This window comes from Neovison vison, chromosome 1 (genome assembly GCF_020171115.1).
Source record: "Neovison vison isolate M4711 chromosome 1, ASM_NN_V1, whole genome shotgun sequence".
NCBI classification, from domain to species: Eukaryota; Metazoa; Chordata; class Mammalia; order Carnivora; family Mustelidae; genus Neogale; species Neogale vison.
The window spans coordinates 116,178,771-116,193,513 of record NC_058091.1 but is presented as its reverse complement, the minus strand read 5'-3'; the positions used below and the strand labels follow the sequence as shown (position 1 = coordinate 116,193,513).

Here is a 14,743-nt window from a genome sequence, read left to right as displayed (position 1 = left end):
AAGCGAGGGGGTGGACAATGTGGATAAGGGAGAAACTGCATTCCAGTTAGAGGAGACTGTACGTGCAAAGGCCCTATGGCCACAAAGTGCCCTGAATATCTGAGAAATATTAAGTAAGAACAGGGGGTGCTGGAGCTATGTGATTGGAGGGGCAGTGGTAGGCAGTGAGATGGGTAAGATGGTACTGGTTTACAGAACATGTAAGGCCTTGTTGGCCTCGGAAAGGATTTTAAATTTTACCCCAAATGAAATGGTATTACTCACTGAGCTACTCAGCATTTCTCTAATACTGGATTAGGGAAAAATTATATTAAATTACGAGTGGTCCCCATGGCGGTTTTGTAAACACTTGTCATATAAGGTTTCCTGAAGTAAAACAAAATAAAGATATAAAGGACCAAAGCAGGATTCAACATAAGACTGTTCGTCATGCCAAATACAAATTATTTCTTCAACTTGAGAAACAGATTTCCTTGTGTATATAAGTGGGAGGGGAAGGATTGGAAGTTGTTTTGCTTAATTCATAGGCAAATATGCTTTTCAAAATTTCAGAGAGATGAAGCAAAATGCCCTGCTCTTCCAAATGCTTGCACATGTACACAGGACAGCGTTGGACCTCCAGGTCCACCCGGGCCTGCGGTAAGGGAATTGTAACAGTCCTAGCTTTTCCTCTAAATCTTTGGAGTGATCATCTTTTTGCCAATATAGAGTGGATAAAATGCTTCTAGCCATCTGTATTTTCTAGGACAGAGCAAGCTAAACTTCAGATGACTTTTTATGGTATGTTTTGGGATCGGAAATGGAATAAATCAAGAAGAAAATTTGAACACATTTGCATACATTTCTCCAGTCATGCAGGAATGACTGATAGTGGCTAGTATTCAAGAGCTTTGCTCTTAAAGATGTGAATTTGGGTTTCCATCTACAATCATGATTTTGGAAAATTTCTTCTGTCTCCTAAAAGCTTCTTGTATGTATGTTATGGAATCATGTTGAGAAACTGACCCAGAACAACTTATTTAGAACAATTAGGATACGTATACTTTATGTAGTAGGCATATAATGAGAATAACATGCAAGGAAGGAAATTTATGTATGTGATGGTATTATAAACTCTAAATAGAGGGGTTTAGAATAACTTGAGTAAGAAGTCTATAAACAGGTCTATTCATGGGTGAGGGGAGACCAAGAAAGTGCAAGGCACAACATTGAAGATTGCAGTGATAGTTTTCACTAATCAGTGTGGAACCTCTTGATCTAACCTGGCATGGTTTTGTAGAATGGAAGGGATACCTCTAAGGTCTATCGGCCTCTTTTAAGAAAATGGTTGATTAATGTAGGAAAAACTCTGAGATTCTCGGAACACCAAATTTTATCACACTTGGGTCATAATAAATAATGTAAATTGATTATAGGTTAATTACAAACCAGCTTCTCACATACAGAATCAAATGTCACTGGAATTATCACCTTTTATTTATTTATTTTTTTATTAACAGTAACTTACCTGACTTATATTTGTAATCACAAAATTATATCTGGGTGTGACTTAGATATGTTTGAAAAATAAAGGTTTTTTTTTTGTCCTCTAATTATAAGATAACATTATTGGATATCACTATCATATTTATTTCCTCTTTGTTCAGTGAATTCTGAATTTCAGTTACTAAAGTACATGTTCTGAGATTCTGGGAGTTTCAAGATACTCTTCTTTTTGCATATTAGCTTCTCCAAAGAATGCATACATATAATTCCAAAATAGAATTTTCTCCTTACTGTATTTAAGTAATGCTTATTTTTTCCATTAAACTTGAAATTTTCAAATAAACTTCAAAACTTGCTAATGATTAAGGAAAGTTCAGAATGTAAAACTGAGACACTTAAAATGTACGAGGTGTTGAAATTCTCTTTCCCCACATATTTATGACATGTATTATTCACTTCAGTATTTAGAAGGTAGCTGTTGATTGTATTGGCAGTATTGGTTATTGGTAATATTGGTAGTATTGATTGCCTAGAGAACACCCTGCTGCTGGAAGTAATTTCTGTTTATCAGCTTCTCCCTACTGTCCTTATTTTCACCCTAAAAGGTGTTCTCACTATGTATTTTAGGGAGGACCCGGTGCTAAAGGTCCCAGAGGTGAAAGAGGAATCAGCGGGGCAGTTGTAAGTATTTTCAGAGCACATTAAAATTTTCACATAGATGTTGAAGTCTGATTGTTCACATTTCCACTAAGGGGATATGTGACCTTGAGCAAGTTAGGTCAAGTTTAGTGTGCTTTAGGCAATATAGATACTTGTGCCTCGTCTCTGGTTCTCAAGATGATGGATTAGACTAGCCAGAGAAAGAATTGTTAAAGGCATCTCACTGCTATAAGAATTTCACATGGGAAATCTGCCCACGAACCTAAGGGTTCTGCTACAACATGGAGACACAGAGCTGGTCACCCCGTCGTCAGTGGGAAGACACACAGGGAACAGAGTCCCGCTGGGAAGCCAGAGAGGGTTGGGAGCAGTTGTGCTGCCCTTTATTTCACCTGTCTCAGAGAAGAGCTGAGGGGCCACATATGTGTTCACTGAGTGTCACTGGGCCCTTTCTACCAGGTCCAACACAAGCTTATTAGGGCAATCTATTATGAAGATAATGTCATAATATTTTTAATTTTTGTCATAATTTGTCAAAAATTGTCATAAGTTTTTGTCATAATATTACTAACCCAGTTAGTAATGAGACTGGGATGCTAACCCAGGGTCCTGACTCCAAGTTCACATGTTTTCCACCCGGACATGTTGCAAAGAGGCTCCAGCATAAAGCATCTTCTTAGTGGATATCTGTGTTGCCTTGCTTGATTCATGTATACATTAGCCCCAGAAATAAGCCCAAGTCTAAGAAAAATCAGGACTAGCTAAAACTAAATCAAATACACTGAAATTCAAGCTTCAATCTCATATGAATTCATGAAATACAAATGTATGACTATATCATATTCAGTGTGACTTTTTTAAAAAAATCTACTTCTAATGGGACTTTTGGGAAATTAAGTGCTCTTGTGATGAAAAATGTTATTGCATTTTTCAGCTGGTCTTTAATGAGTAGTAAAGGGAAGAAAGGAATAGTATTAATAAATGCTTTTATAGGTGTGTAGATTTCTAAAATGTTCGCCAGCATTATATGATTAATGTCTTAGAGTTATGACGATAGGCTTCTGATTGGATGTTAGCTCTGGAAGGTTATTACATGACTTTGTGGTTGTTTCTGTCTTATGTATTTTAGGGGCCCCCTGGCCCTCGTGGAGACACAGGTCCTCCAGGCCCCCAGGGTCCTCCAGGTCCCCAGGGACCCAATGGACTCTCTATTCCGGGAGAACAAGTAAGCACAAGGGCTTTCTGTATTTCAGTGAGGATTGTGAATTAACATTAAGTTGAAGTGGAATATTTTTTACTGTATTTTGCCAACCTCAGGTGTTTTCTGATAATTCAATAAGGTTAGTCATTGAGATAACTTTTTATGTCTATAATTTCAGATATGTAAATAGTGTGTGTAATAATGGATAAATGTGTAGATAAAATTATTGCCACTAATTTGACCTTTAAAAAGTAAAGGTGATGCATAGGTTCTTCAGCATCCTGAAAGCTTTGAAATTACTTTCAGCCTTTGCAGCAGGTAGCTAATATTGATGACCTCAAGGCAAGCTTGCATTATTTATCTAGGTCATTACTTCCTTAAAAAAAAAACAAAAACTTTTAGATAATATGTTGACCTTTTGTTCCAAATGCGAATCTGAAGTTATAAAAGGTTCATACCCTTTAAGACTCGTATTTTATTTAACTAATACCATTTTTTCTATGCCTTAAACAAAAAAATACAGTAGAAGAATTATGATAACTGTACAGTTTAAAAATAAAATAAAATAACATAAAACTTTATATTTATTTATAAATATTTTATATTTATTATAAAATAAAATAAAATTTATTATCTGTTAAGATGCCTTACCAGATAATTTTTTTTGGCACTTAGAGGAAAAATAATCAATATCAGATATAGCTAGAAATGAGAATGTGGAGGGATAGGGCTTTTTTGCTCAAAATTGTTGACTATCTCTACTTTTAGCTTCTTCTGTTCAAAAGGGAGTTCGGGGGCATTTTACCTGTCTTACTACTATTATTAAATTAACTAGTTTAAATTAATTCAACTTGGCCTTTTAGCAAATGTCTTCTATCATGTAGTTATAAAGATCCAAATTATGTTACAACATAATTTTCATTGACTATCTTCCTATTAAAAGAGGACCTAATTAAATATATTAAATTAAAAAGTAGTTTTTTCCCTTCAAATTTTATTTATGTGAAAATCCCTTATGTTAAAGTACATCCTTTTAAAGTAGTAAGTATATCATCCTATAATTATATAAAATTATCCTATAACAAGTGGAAATCAGAACACAGCATTTGTAGTTTAAAAAAGTGAGCATCAATCCCCAAAATGATTTATTCACTCTACCTTCCGAAATGTGTTTATGTTGGATTTATGAAGTGATAGAGATTTCGTAAGTGACTCATATCTTCTTCCCCTTTCACTTAATCTCTGTAAAATGCCTGAGGACTGTTTTCCCATTGTTTCTGTAGGGGCGCCAGGGGATGAAAGGTGATGCTGGAGAGCCAGGTCTTCCAGGCAGAACAGTGAGTTGTTCTTCAAGTTGCCTTTTCTTTCACTTGTCAGGTGCTGTTTGGAAAGTTGCCCTTGTAGTGCCCCAAAAGGTGAACTCAGGGGAAGCAGCAGAGTAGAAGCCAGACTGTGGGCTTCCCATGATTTCCATTTCAGCCCCTGGTCTTTGTTGTCAAGTTTGTGCTGTTCAATTCAAGTGTCGGCTTCTTCTTTTTTAAAAATTATTTTTATTAATACATAATGTATTATTTGTCCCAGGGGTACAGGTCTGTGAATCATCAGGCTTACACACTTCATAGCACTCACCATAGCACATACCTTCCCCAATGTCCATAACCCCACCACTCTCTCCCTACCCCCCACCCCCCAGCAACCCTCAGTTTGTTTTGTGAGATTAAGAGTCTCTTATGGTTTGTCTCCCTCCCCGTCCCATCTTGTTTCATTTTTTCCTTCCCTATCCCCCCATAAGTCCCTCACCCTACCTCTCAAATCAGGTGTTGGCTTCTTGCCAATGATCTATTATATGGCTGGCATTGTGCTTAGTTCTGGTTTTATGTTGCTTTTTGAAGCCCCCTGAAGTTTTTTTTTTAAAGATTTTATCTATTTATTTGAGAGAGAGAACAGGAGGAGGGCGGAGGAAGAGGGAGCAGCGGACTCCCCACTGAGCAGGGAGCCTGATGCCGGGCTCTCCATCCCAGGACTCTGAGACATGACCTGAGATGAAGGTAGACACTTAACCAACTGAGTGACCCAGGCACCACCACCCCATGAAATTCTTTTCAAGCATTTTGAAAAATAAAAGTGTCTTTTCCCACATAGGAACTAATTTACAGCACTTCACTTGTTTGTTTCCTTTTATGTAGGGAACCCCAGGATTACCTGGCCCACCAGGACCAATGGGACCTCCAGGAGATAGAGTAAGTTTTCTTGGACTGGCTCTGATGATGTTGAATAGGACATCACATTGTTGCCTGTTAATTAAAAATTCTCCACAATTCAGTTTGCATGGCTGGAGATGCAGGACCCACAGATCCTGCGGAAGATTGAAAAACTAGTATCAGTGACCACCTGACACCAGATCAATCAATGAAACAAAATGGTGGGACTTTCAGCAGGTCTTTGAAATTTTCATTTTGGGAATTTTAGAAAAACTTATCCTATTCAGAAAAGAGTTCATAAAAGGAGTTTTAGCCTATTAGAAAGAGATTCAAGAATCCTAACAAATGCTTTTAAATCACAAGTTCTTTTTATGAGGCAGTTTTTATGTAACTCTGAGCGTGGTCTTAATTTTCATGGCATTTTCTATGAAGTCAGGACATCTTTTCTAACACATGTGGAACTCAAATTCCATCTTTACACCTTGAGGATGGGACAGAAAACTGTCTTAATAGGAATTTTGATTCTTTGCGGCAGCTTTCAAGTCTCTCTTGATTTGTGATGGAATCAGTGTAGGAAACCTCTTCTTTTCTAGGACAAGTAATAAGAAGCACAGTGGACATATCTTCTGTGTTCTATTCAACATTACAGGATCATTTGGTTTCATAGGAAACGATGAATACTTTAATAAGAGATTTTAGTGTCACTCAGAACCAAGGAACTGTTGACTTTTCAGTATCTTAGGGTTCAGACAACAACCTGGAGTAGTCTATAATCTGACTAATCAAGTTAAAGCTTGTGATTAGCAGCAGGATCTGAGAGAGCGGACACTAAAATAGCTATCACTAACACACTGATTTTCTAACCTTAATACCTCCAAGACACCAGGCAGAAGAGGAAGGTAATTCAGTTGGTGCAAAGATTCGCCCAGATAATACTGAATGGTGGATGGTATACTGGTGAATTTTATTTGCCTACTTTTGAGTTTGAGAGAGAGAGAGGTCAGAGAGAAAACTGTGTTCTTTGGAAATCTGTGACCTGGAGAGGTACTTATATGATACATTCTTCTGACTCTTTTGAGACTGGTACTTCAGTTTTTTTGAATTCTTACTTTATTATAAAAGTATATGTAAGATTGCAGAGGTGACAAGTTGGTCTATTCAATTAGAGGACAAAACCAAAAATACTGCAATTAAGTGATGATGGGCTGACTCACTTGGTGCTGTTACTGAGGAAGTCTTGTTGTAGCCATCACGTCCAGCCTACAGATAAGGTGGGTCGCCAGTGATGTCCCATCAACAGGTTCTTCCTGAACTGGTGATCAGACAGTCTTTGCCACCATCACTGCCTCTCTGAAAAATTGAGGGAATGGGAAGGTTCTATGCTTTTTTCTTTTTCACTCTCAGACTCTAATCTGTGAATCCAACTTTGTAGTGAGGCCCCCCAGATCTCCCAGGTTGAGATCGTTTCAGGAAACCATTCCCCTTTTTCTCACCCAGCCACCTACCCACCACTTAGTTTCCTACCATGAATACTGAAAGTAGGGTGCACAGCTGATAGAACATAATCAACTTTGGAAAGTTAGATAGACTTTGATATAGGCATTGTGGCTGAAAAGAAAAGGAAGGAAACGAGAAAAGAAAAAGAAAAGGGAAGAAAGAAAGAGAGAGAGAAAGAAAGAAAAGTTAAAGAAAAGAAAAGAGAAAAGAATAGAAAAACTTGAAGTCTGTGGTGGAAGAGAAGAGAAGAAAGCTAGGGAGAGCAAGCCCAAGGACCACAGTGAGGAAGGAAGAAGACTTGTTACCAAGAAGGAGTTGGTAGGACTTGAATATGTGGGTTGTCTCCAGCATAGATGATTTTCAAAATGAGGCAGAGCTTGGGTGACTGTTAGAAAGAAACAAAAGAAGAGAAGTGAGTTGGGGGAAATCAGAGGAGGAAAAAAACCATGAGAGACTGTGGACTCTGAGAAACAAACTGAGGGTTTTGGAGTCGGGGGAGGGTTGGGTGAGCCTAGTGGTTGGTATTAAGGAAGACAATTATTATATGGAGCACTGGGTGTGGTGAGTAAACAATTTTGGGAAAAAAAGGAAAAAAAATTAAATTAAATAAAAAAGGAAGAAACAAAAGAACTGCATATATAGGTATCTAGTACATGTGTATCTATGAAAACAACCATGGATCTTCTTAGCCAGCCTCAAATAGGGGGAAGCAGCAAAAACTACTGCAGCTTTGAAAGTGGAGAATAAAATAAAATTATAGCACAAAGTCCTGCAGATGGCTCAGGGGGCAGACCTCTGAGGACGTCAGAATGAGATCCTTTTCACCCCCAACTTAGATATATGTTTCTTCTAAAAGAAAGTGGTTGATCAGACCTAAGTGTTCATGAATGGATAATATATATATGGTTCAGCCTTAAAAATAAGAAAATCATGTGCAACAACATGGATTAAACTCGAATTTGGAGGACATTATGGTAAGTGAAATAAGCCAAGCACAGAAAGAGAAATACTACATGATCTCACTTAGGTATGGGATCTAAAAAAAGTAGAACTCACGGAAACAAAAAGTAGAATGGTGGTGGCTGTGGGCAGGGGGGAGGGGAAATGGAGAGATGTAGGCTAAAGCTACAGTGTTGCAGTTGATAGGTAGGATGCACAAGCTTTGGAGAGCTAAGGCACTATAGAGCTATAGCTAAGGCTATAAGTCTATAGCATGGTGGCTATAGTGAATAACACTACATAGTATGCTTGAAATTTGCTAATAGAGTAGATCTTTAAATGTTCTTGTACTCAAGAAATGATAACTGTGTGAGGTGGCTATATGTCAATCATCTTCGTTGTGGTAATCATTTCACAGTGTATGCATACACCAGAACTTCATGCCGTATACACCATAAACACATACAACTTTTATTTGTCAATTATACTTCAATAAAGCTGTGGGGGTAGGGGAGAAAATGGTTTATCAGGAAGTTCTTTAGCTGACTGAGGAGGATTATTTGGAAATATAATACTCAACTAAACAAACAAAAGAGTGTCCTATAGACGCTGGAGAAATTTATTTTTTTTATTTTTTTAAAGATTTTATTTATTTATTTGACAGAGAGAAATCACAAGTAGACAGAGAGGCAGGCAGAGAGAGAGAGAGAGGGAAGCAGGCTCCCTGCTGAGCAGAGAGCCCGATGCGGGACTCGATCCCAGGACTCTGAGATCATGACCTGAGCCGAAGGCAGCGGCTTAACCCACTGAGCCACCCAGGCGCACAATGCTGGAGAAATTTAGATGGGAGAAATGCCATGTGAACTGCTAAGCAATACCCACCAGAGCCTTTTTCTTCTTCAGTGGCTCTCAGAAGCAATGGTGATGTTATATCAGATGAACCTGGAGTCTGTTTTTTGTTAAGCAGCCCTGGATCTCCCTGGATCTCCCTGAAAACAGTCTGAAATCTTTATCTGTTTAAGTTTCTGGGGAAAAAACAAAAATTGAGAGGGGGTGGTGGTGGTGGAATATTTCTAACACAGTTTTATAGAAATAATTGAAACGTCCTCTGGTGTAAAATCAATGGAAGCATGGATACTGAATGCAGGCAGTTATCCAAATGCTCTTGATTTTTGCTAGAATCCAAAAATATGGATGAAATTATCACTCTTATTCCCTGCAGAAAATGAGACCAAAATCTCCTTTGACAGAGGAATGCAAGAACTATAAAAAAGACCTGACTCTGAAGTCCTCTGCTGAATTTCAGAGCTCTCGCTGTTGGAATGAATGCTAACTGGGTAGCAGAGTGACTCATTCTGGGCAGAGGTCATCTGGCACTTGGACGGAGGCAGATCCTGAGAGCCTGCAGGACGGGAGGGGCCCTGAGGGGCACATCTCTCCGCCCAGGCAACCTGACACCCATGGGGATATGGACTTCTGTGCCAGATGAGGAGAGACAAACCACTAAAACGATTAGCTGAGGATCTGAGGATTTTCTTTCCAATGGAAGACAGTTAAGACAACTTCACACATTTCCAACGTCTAAGAGAGAAATGCCCTAGGGGTGGAGTCATCACTGGCCCTGCCCTTGGCTGTCTGGCCATTAGGAAGGAGGGAGTTTTTACTCAAGTGGTTGGCCTTTCCTTCGTCTTTTATGATACCATGAGTTTTGGGCAGCAACATTGCCTTTCCTCCCACTTTGATTCTTTCTGGGCTAGTTTGTGGACATTGATGTTTCAGTAGAAAGGGTTAGTCGTGCACTAGGCTTTGTCACACTCATACACAAGCGAAAGCTAAGATCTTTATAAAAGGAGTCTACCTTCTTCAAAGAAGACTCTTAAAATTACTTTATTTATACTGTGTATTTGAATAAGTATGGAAATTACTCAGTTAAAGGCATAGCATAAATTTGAGAGCATTTTTTGATTTCATATTGGAATTTTCCTTGCTGTTGGGTACTTCACTCTTAGTCATCTTTTTAGTGTCTTTCCTTTTCACTCAGTCATTATTTCACTAATCCGTTATTAATTTTATGTTTACAATAGGGCTTTACTGGAAAAGATGGTGCAATGGGACCCAGGGGCCCCCCTGGGCCACCGGTAAGAACTGAATGGATTATATTTTTGTCTCCCCACCTCACAGCCCCTACCCCAGCTGGTAGGGAAAAACCCAGTAACCTGGCCTTTGAGGCACATTCCATCAGTGCTGTGGGTACACTGTCAAGGAAGCTGTTGACTTTGTTTTCCTAGATCAAAATGGGCTACTGAAAACAGATGTGTTAAAATATAGAGTCTTTCTTTTTAATCAAGTTGTATTTGGAAAAATAGAAAAATACCCCTAACTAACTTGGCCACTGGCTGGTTGGTACTCCCATTCCTTCCAATCCCATGTTGAGTGGTAGGGTTTTAAGACCTTACTGATGATTACTTTCTGTTCTAAAATTTTGAGAATCTATGGTCTGTCATATTTCGATTTTATTGATATTTATTGCTGAGCACTATTGGTCATTCTGAGAAAATAAGTTTCATCCAAGTAGGTCTTCTATTTAAGATCTTTGGGGAAAATACTGAAGCCAATGATTTGGAAAGTTATCATCTAAATACTTGTGTGTGGGTGAGATCATAATGAACTTCTGTGAAGTGCTGAATGTTCTTCGTGTCTGATGGGAGGAGATGATGATTTGAGTGTTATGTGTTAAAATAATGTTATTATTCATGTTTAATATATATGTTCTCAGGTAGAGGAGAGTGTAAATGTATAGTAAACTTGAATTTTAAATATTTACTATGGAGCTGACTTAATATTTGCATAATTGACAAAGGATTAACTGCCCTACAAAGTTTGATGATTCCCTTTTAAGGAAATTTGGGGCTTTAGAACATAAAGTATTAGTTAGGAGATATTATAAATATTCTATGAAAAATATGGCCAAGACTTTCAAAGCTATGTTAAAAGCAACAGGGAGAAATTCTTATGGTTTGGATGGAATGAGGGGTGCTGACATGATAGAAGAAAATGGAAGTGTAGAGAAGGCACCAAAAAAAAAGTGAATGTCTGGGCAGAGAGCAGGACTCCCAGGAACAAGGGTTTCTGGGATTTAGCACAAATCCAGCTACTTTCTTGATTTCTTCCCCAACCATAGTTTTCACTCCTCTCTTTTGATGGGTTTTCTGGTTTTGCAACAGAGATAAACTGAAAAACAGGGATTGCTTTCTGCAAATTCATTTAGTAACCAATCTATTAGAACCAAAGTCTGTGAACTGTGAAACTGTGTATTTACAGATTTTCTCCAAATGGTCCTAAAGTATGTTTGAGAACTATCCGCTCCATAAGACTGAGAATTATTAAGATTTTTTTTTCCTTCATGCTATCTTGAAATTTGGTTTTACTCTTCCCTGTTGCATGCAGTTTCTGAGAAGGCTTTTAAAGCTAGCCATGTTGGCTAATTTATTTGAGATGGGATTTTTCTTTCATCATCTCCTTCCTTTTCTCGGCCTGGCCCATTTGTTGCAGGGAAGCCCAGGCTCCCCAGGCGTCACAGGACCGAGCGGGAAACCAGGAAAACCCGGAGACCATGGCAGACCCGTAAGTGGACAGATTGCATGTTGTGATTCCTTTTCCCTGTGGCCATAAATAACGAGGATGCTGCAAGGTTTTGACCTGTTTATGTTACCCGGGCTGTAATGGGTTTGAAGCATTTGTTGAAACTCTGCTAAACCCCTGGATTTCACTTGGTACCAGTTCTAAAGTTTTCTCTCTGAGTTATAATATTCGGGGATGAAAATTGTGGTCATAGGGTTTCTTTAAAAGGAGAATGGGATTTTGAGCCAAGGCACATATTTCTGCACTGTATAAACACTTGAAGCTGGCTCAGCAGAATGATGCTTTTATTTAGGAGTGGTGTGCTGCTTAAGATAGAAAATACGTGCTGGTGGTTCTTGGCGCCTCAGTCCCATACCGAGTGTGCGGATGTTAACCCTTCATGAAATTCATCCAGCCACGCCTTCCCTCGTTTCCCTTTCACTGAGGATGCTTGAACAGTAGTCCCAGGTTTCAAAGGATTTCTCTAATCCACTCCTTTACTTTTTTATGGGGCCCTTTCTTCCAGCCAGATGGTTTGGTTAAAATAATAGTTAAGATGGCATCACATGGATCTGGTGTTTTCAAGTTAGTCCCTCCAAAACAGAATGTGAAGTGCCTAAAATTACAAATCCAGAAGTATTTGCAATCACTGTTGAGCATCATCTTCTTCTTTATAGCCTTTTTCTTCTTCATAAGTATGAAGTGTGAAAATATTTTTTAGCGGTTTGTCTGAATTGAATTCTAAGAGCTAAAAGTTCATGTTGAAGATAATGAAGTCCAACTATTAGCAATGACACAAATCCATCGGGGCTGTTCTCTGGACAGAACTCTTTTTTTTTTTTTTTTTTTTAAAGTATTGTCCAAGTCATATAAATCCCAAGCTTAAAAACTGTTTAATGTCAAAGAAACTTAGGGTAGAATCTTTATGTGACAGGACCTGCCTTCCCTGTTTACATAAAATTAAGCAAACAGCATAAAGATGAAAGGACTCCTGATACTCTTTATAATCTGTGAGTACCCCAACAGATGCATTTATTACTCTCTTTTCCTCAATGAATCATAGAAAAAACTTCACAAGAGCAGTTTAAGGCACATGAAACTTTTCTACCCATTCACAATTCTGTTTCATTAGAGTTTGACTGAAATGGAGTCTCACTTAAGAATCTACTTGATGTAATTGATGGCTGGAGCTAGAAACCTAAAAGAAACTTCTGCTCCCTTTACTTGAAATGTGATCTCTAGATACTGGCAATAAAGATGATTTCTACAAATCATATATACTAGAACAATCTCAGAGTGGCAGTAAATCACACACACACACACACACACACACACACACCAGGAACAATCTCAAAGTAGCAGTAAATGTAGGAGAAAAAATTCCTTGCAATTTACAGAAGGCTCCAAACTGAGTCATAATAGTGTTTCCATAAGAGTCTAATATTCTTGGCAAAGGGAGCACTAAACTCCATTTCTTATTATAATCTGGTAACATTTGTTTGGACCTTATCCACCTTCTTTTCTCCCTTTATTTTCCTCATCCTTCAAAGGGGGAAAATTGTTCTTTCTTTTCTTCTCTTTTCTGACATTCCCTTAATTTCTAAAACTAAAACTAGCAGATGGGTGTATAAAGGTCTTAGCAAAGAGCTCGGTTCAATCACTGTTAGCTCATGTCATTAGCTATGGTCACCAGTTGGTATGTTTTTGCTAACCTGTAACACACGATGCTGTGTCGAGGATGTTTTAAGGAACTGCTTGTGGAATTTCTGCAGTCATTTATTCAGCACCTGTTCAGTACCTAACTGTGTTAGTCCGTGTTCCAGGGTCTGGAGATAAAACAAAGTCTCTGTAAACAAGACAAAGTCCTGGTCTTCATGGAGATTCTTCTAGTGGGGGATATAGACCCAAAATGTGTAACTAAACACTATAGTTTCTGGTGGTGTTGAATAATATGAAGAAAAAGGAAATGGAGGAAGGGGTCAGGGAGTTGTTGTGATAATGAGAAGGTAGTTATTTTAGCTATAGTAGTCAGGGAGCCTCTATGAGGAGGTGACACTGTAGTGATGTGAGGGAGGAAACTGTTTGAGGATCTGTGGGAAGAAGATCCCAGTTATGAACAAAAGTCCCGAGGGAGGAACGAGTCTGGCAAGTGAAGGAAGAGCAGAGACGCCTGCGTACCCTAAGTGAAGCGTATTGAAGGGGAGAGGGATGACAGGCGAGGTCAGAGAGCTGGGTGAGGTGATCATGAGGACAATCTAGTCGATGATATGGAATTCTTATTTCATGCTAAGGTGATGGGAGCCCTTAGAGGCAAAGAAGTGACATAATCTTATTTCCCTTTTAAAGATATCACTCTGGCTTCTGTGTGGAAAACAGACTCTACAGGGGCAAAATGGGAAAACAGGAAGACCAGGAAGATAATGGAGTTGTTGAGGCAAAATACTTGGAGGTTGTAAGAAGTGGTTTGGTGTGGGATGTTATCGGAGTATCGGGTTTGTCAGTGGTTTGGATGTTCCTTCCATGATCACGTTTGGCAGCCTAGAAACACATTACGGAAAGACAAAAACTTCTTGCCTTTAGAGAACTTTTTTTAAGATCCTCTTCTGGGCCAGTGAGAGGCTTGACTGAGGAGGGACAAATATTCTGTCCTGTGTTTCGATTGGGGACCGAAACTGCGTTTCGAATTGGATTGAGTTATTTAGTAAGAGAGGCGCATGGTTCCTTTGATACTCAATGCACAGGCACACACAATAACTGGAGGAAGTCAGAGATGTATATTTAGTTAGGAAATTGACCAGAAGCCCCGCTTGGTTCTTACTGGAACTGAACCCGGATTAATCTCACTGATGAGCTACAATACGAAGCTGAGCTACCCAGCCATGGTGATGTAAAGGAAAGCATAATGGTACCAAAGGCAGTTTCTCATCTATATTTTAGTTCCAGGCTTATACTGTGAAGAGCATCATAAATGTATGTAGAGCATGTAACTTCTAAATGTGTGATCATAAAATTCCCATTTCATGGGGCACCTGGGTGGTTCAGTGGGTTAAACCTCTGCCTTGGGCTCAGATAATGATCTCGGGGCCCTGAGATCGAGTCCTGCATTGAGGTCTCTGGTCAGGGGAGCCTGCTTCCTCCT

The 14,743-nt window shown here is 38.9% G+C and overlaps 1 protein-coding gene across 3 annotated transcripts in view; it reads left to right on the top strand.

Moving 5' to 3' along the window:
- COL12A1 (collagen type XII alpha 1 chain) overlaps positions 1 to 14,743 on the top strand; it is a 119,193-nt gene that overhangs the window by 97,516 nt on the left and 6,934 nt on the right. For all 3 annotated transcript variants that reach the window (XM_044254733.1, XM_044254750.1, XM_044254742.1), the window contains 7 exons: positions 553 to 639; positions 2,113 to 2,166; positions 3,275 to 3,370; positions 4,630 to 4,683; positions 5,533 to 5,586; positions 10,068 to 10,121; positions 11,536 to 11,607. In XM_044254733.1, coding sequence (XP_044110668.1) covers positions 553 to 639; positions 2,113 to 2,166; positions 3,275 to 3,370; positions 4,630 to 4,683; positions 5,533 to 5,586; positions 10,068 to 10,121; positions 11,536 to 11,607 — 471 coding nt within the window. The remainder of the gene's footprint in view (positions 1 to 552; positions 640 to 2,112; positions 2,167 to 3,274; positions 3,371 to 4,629; positions 4,684 to 5,532; positions 5,587 to 10,067; positions 10,122 to 11,535; positions 11,608 to 14,743) is intronic.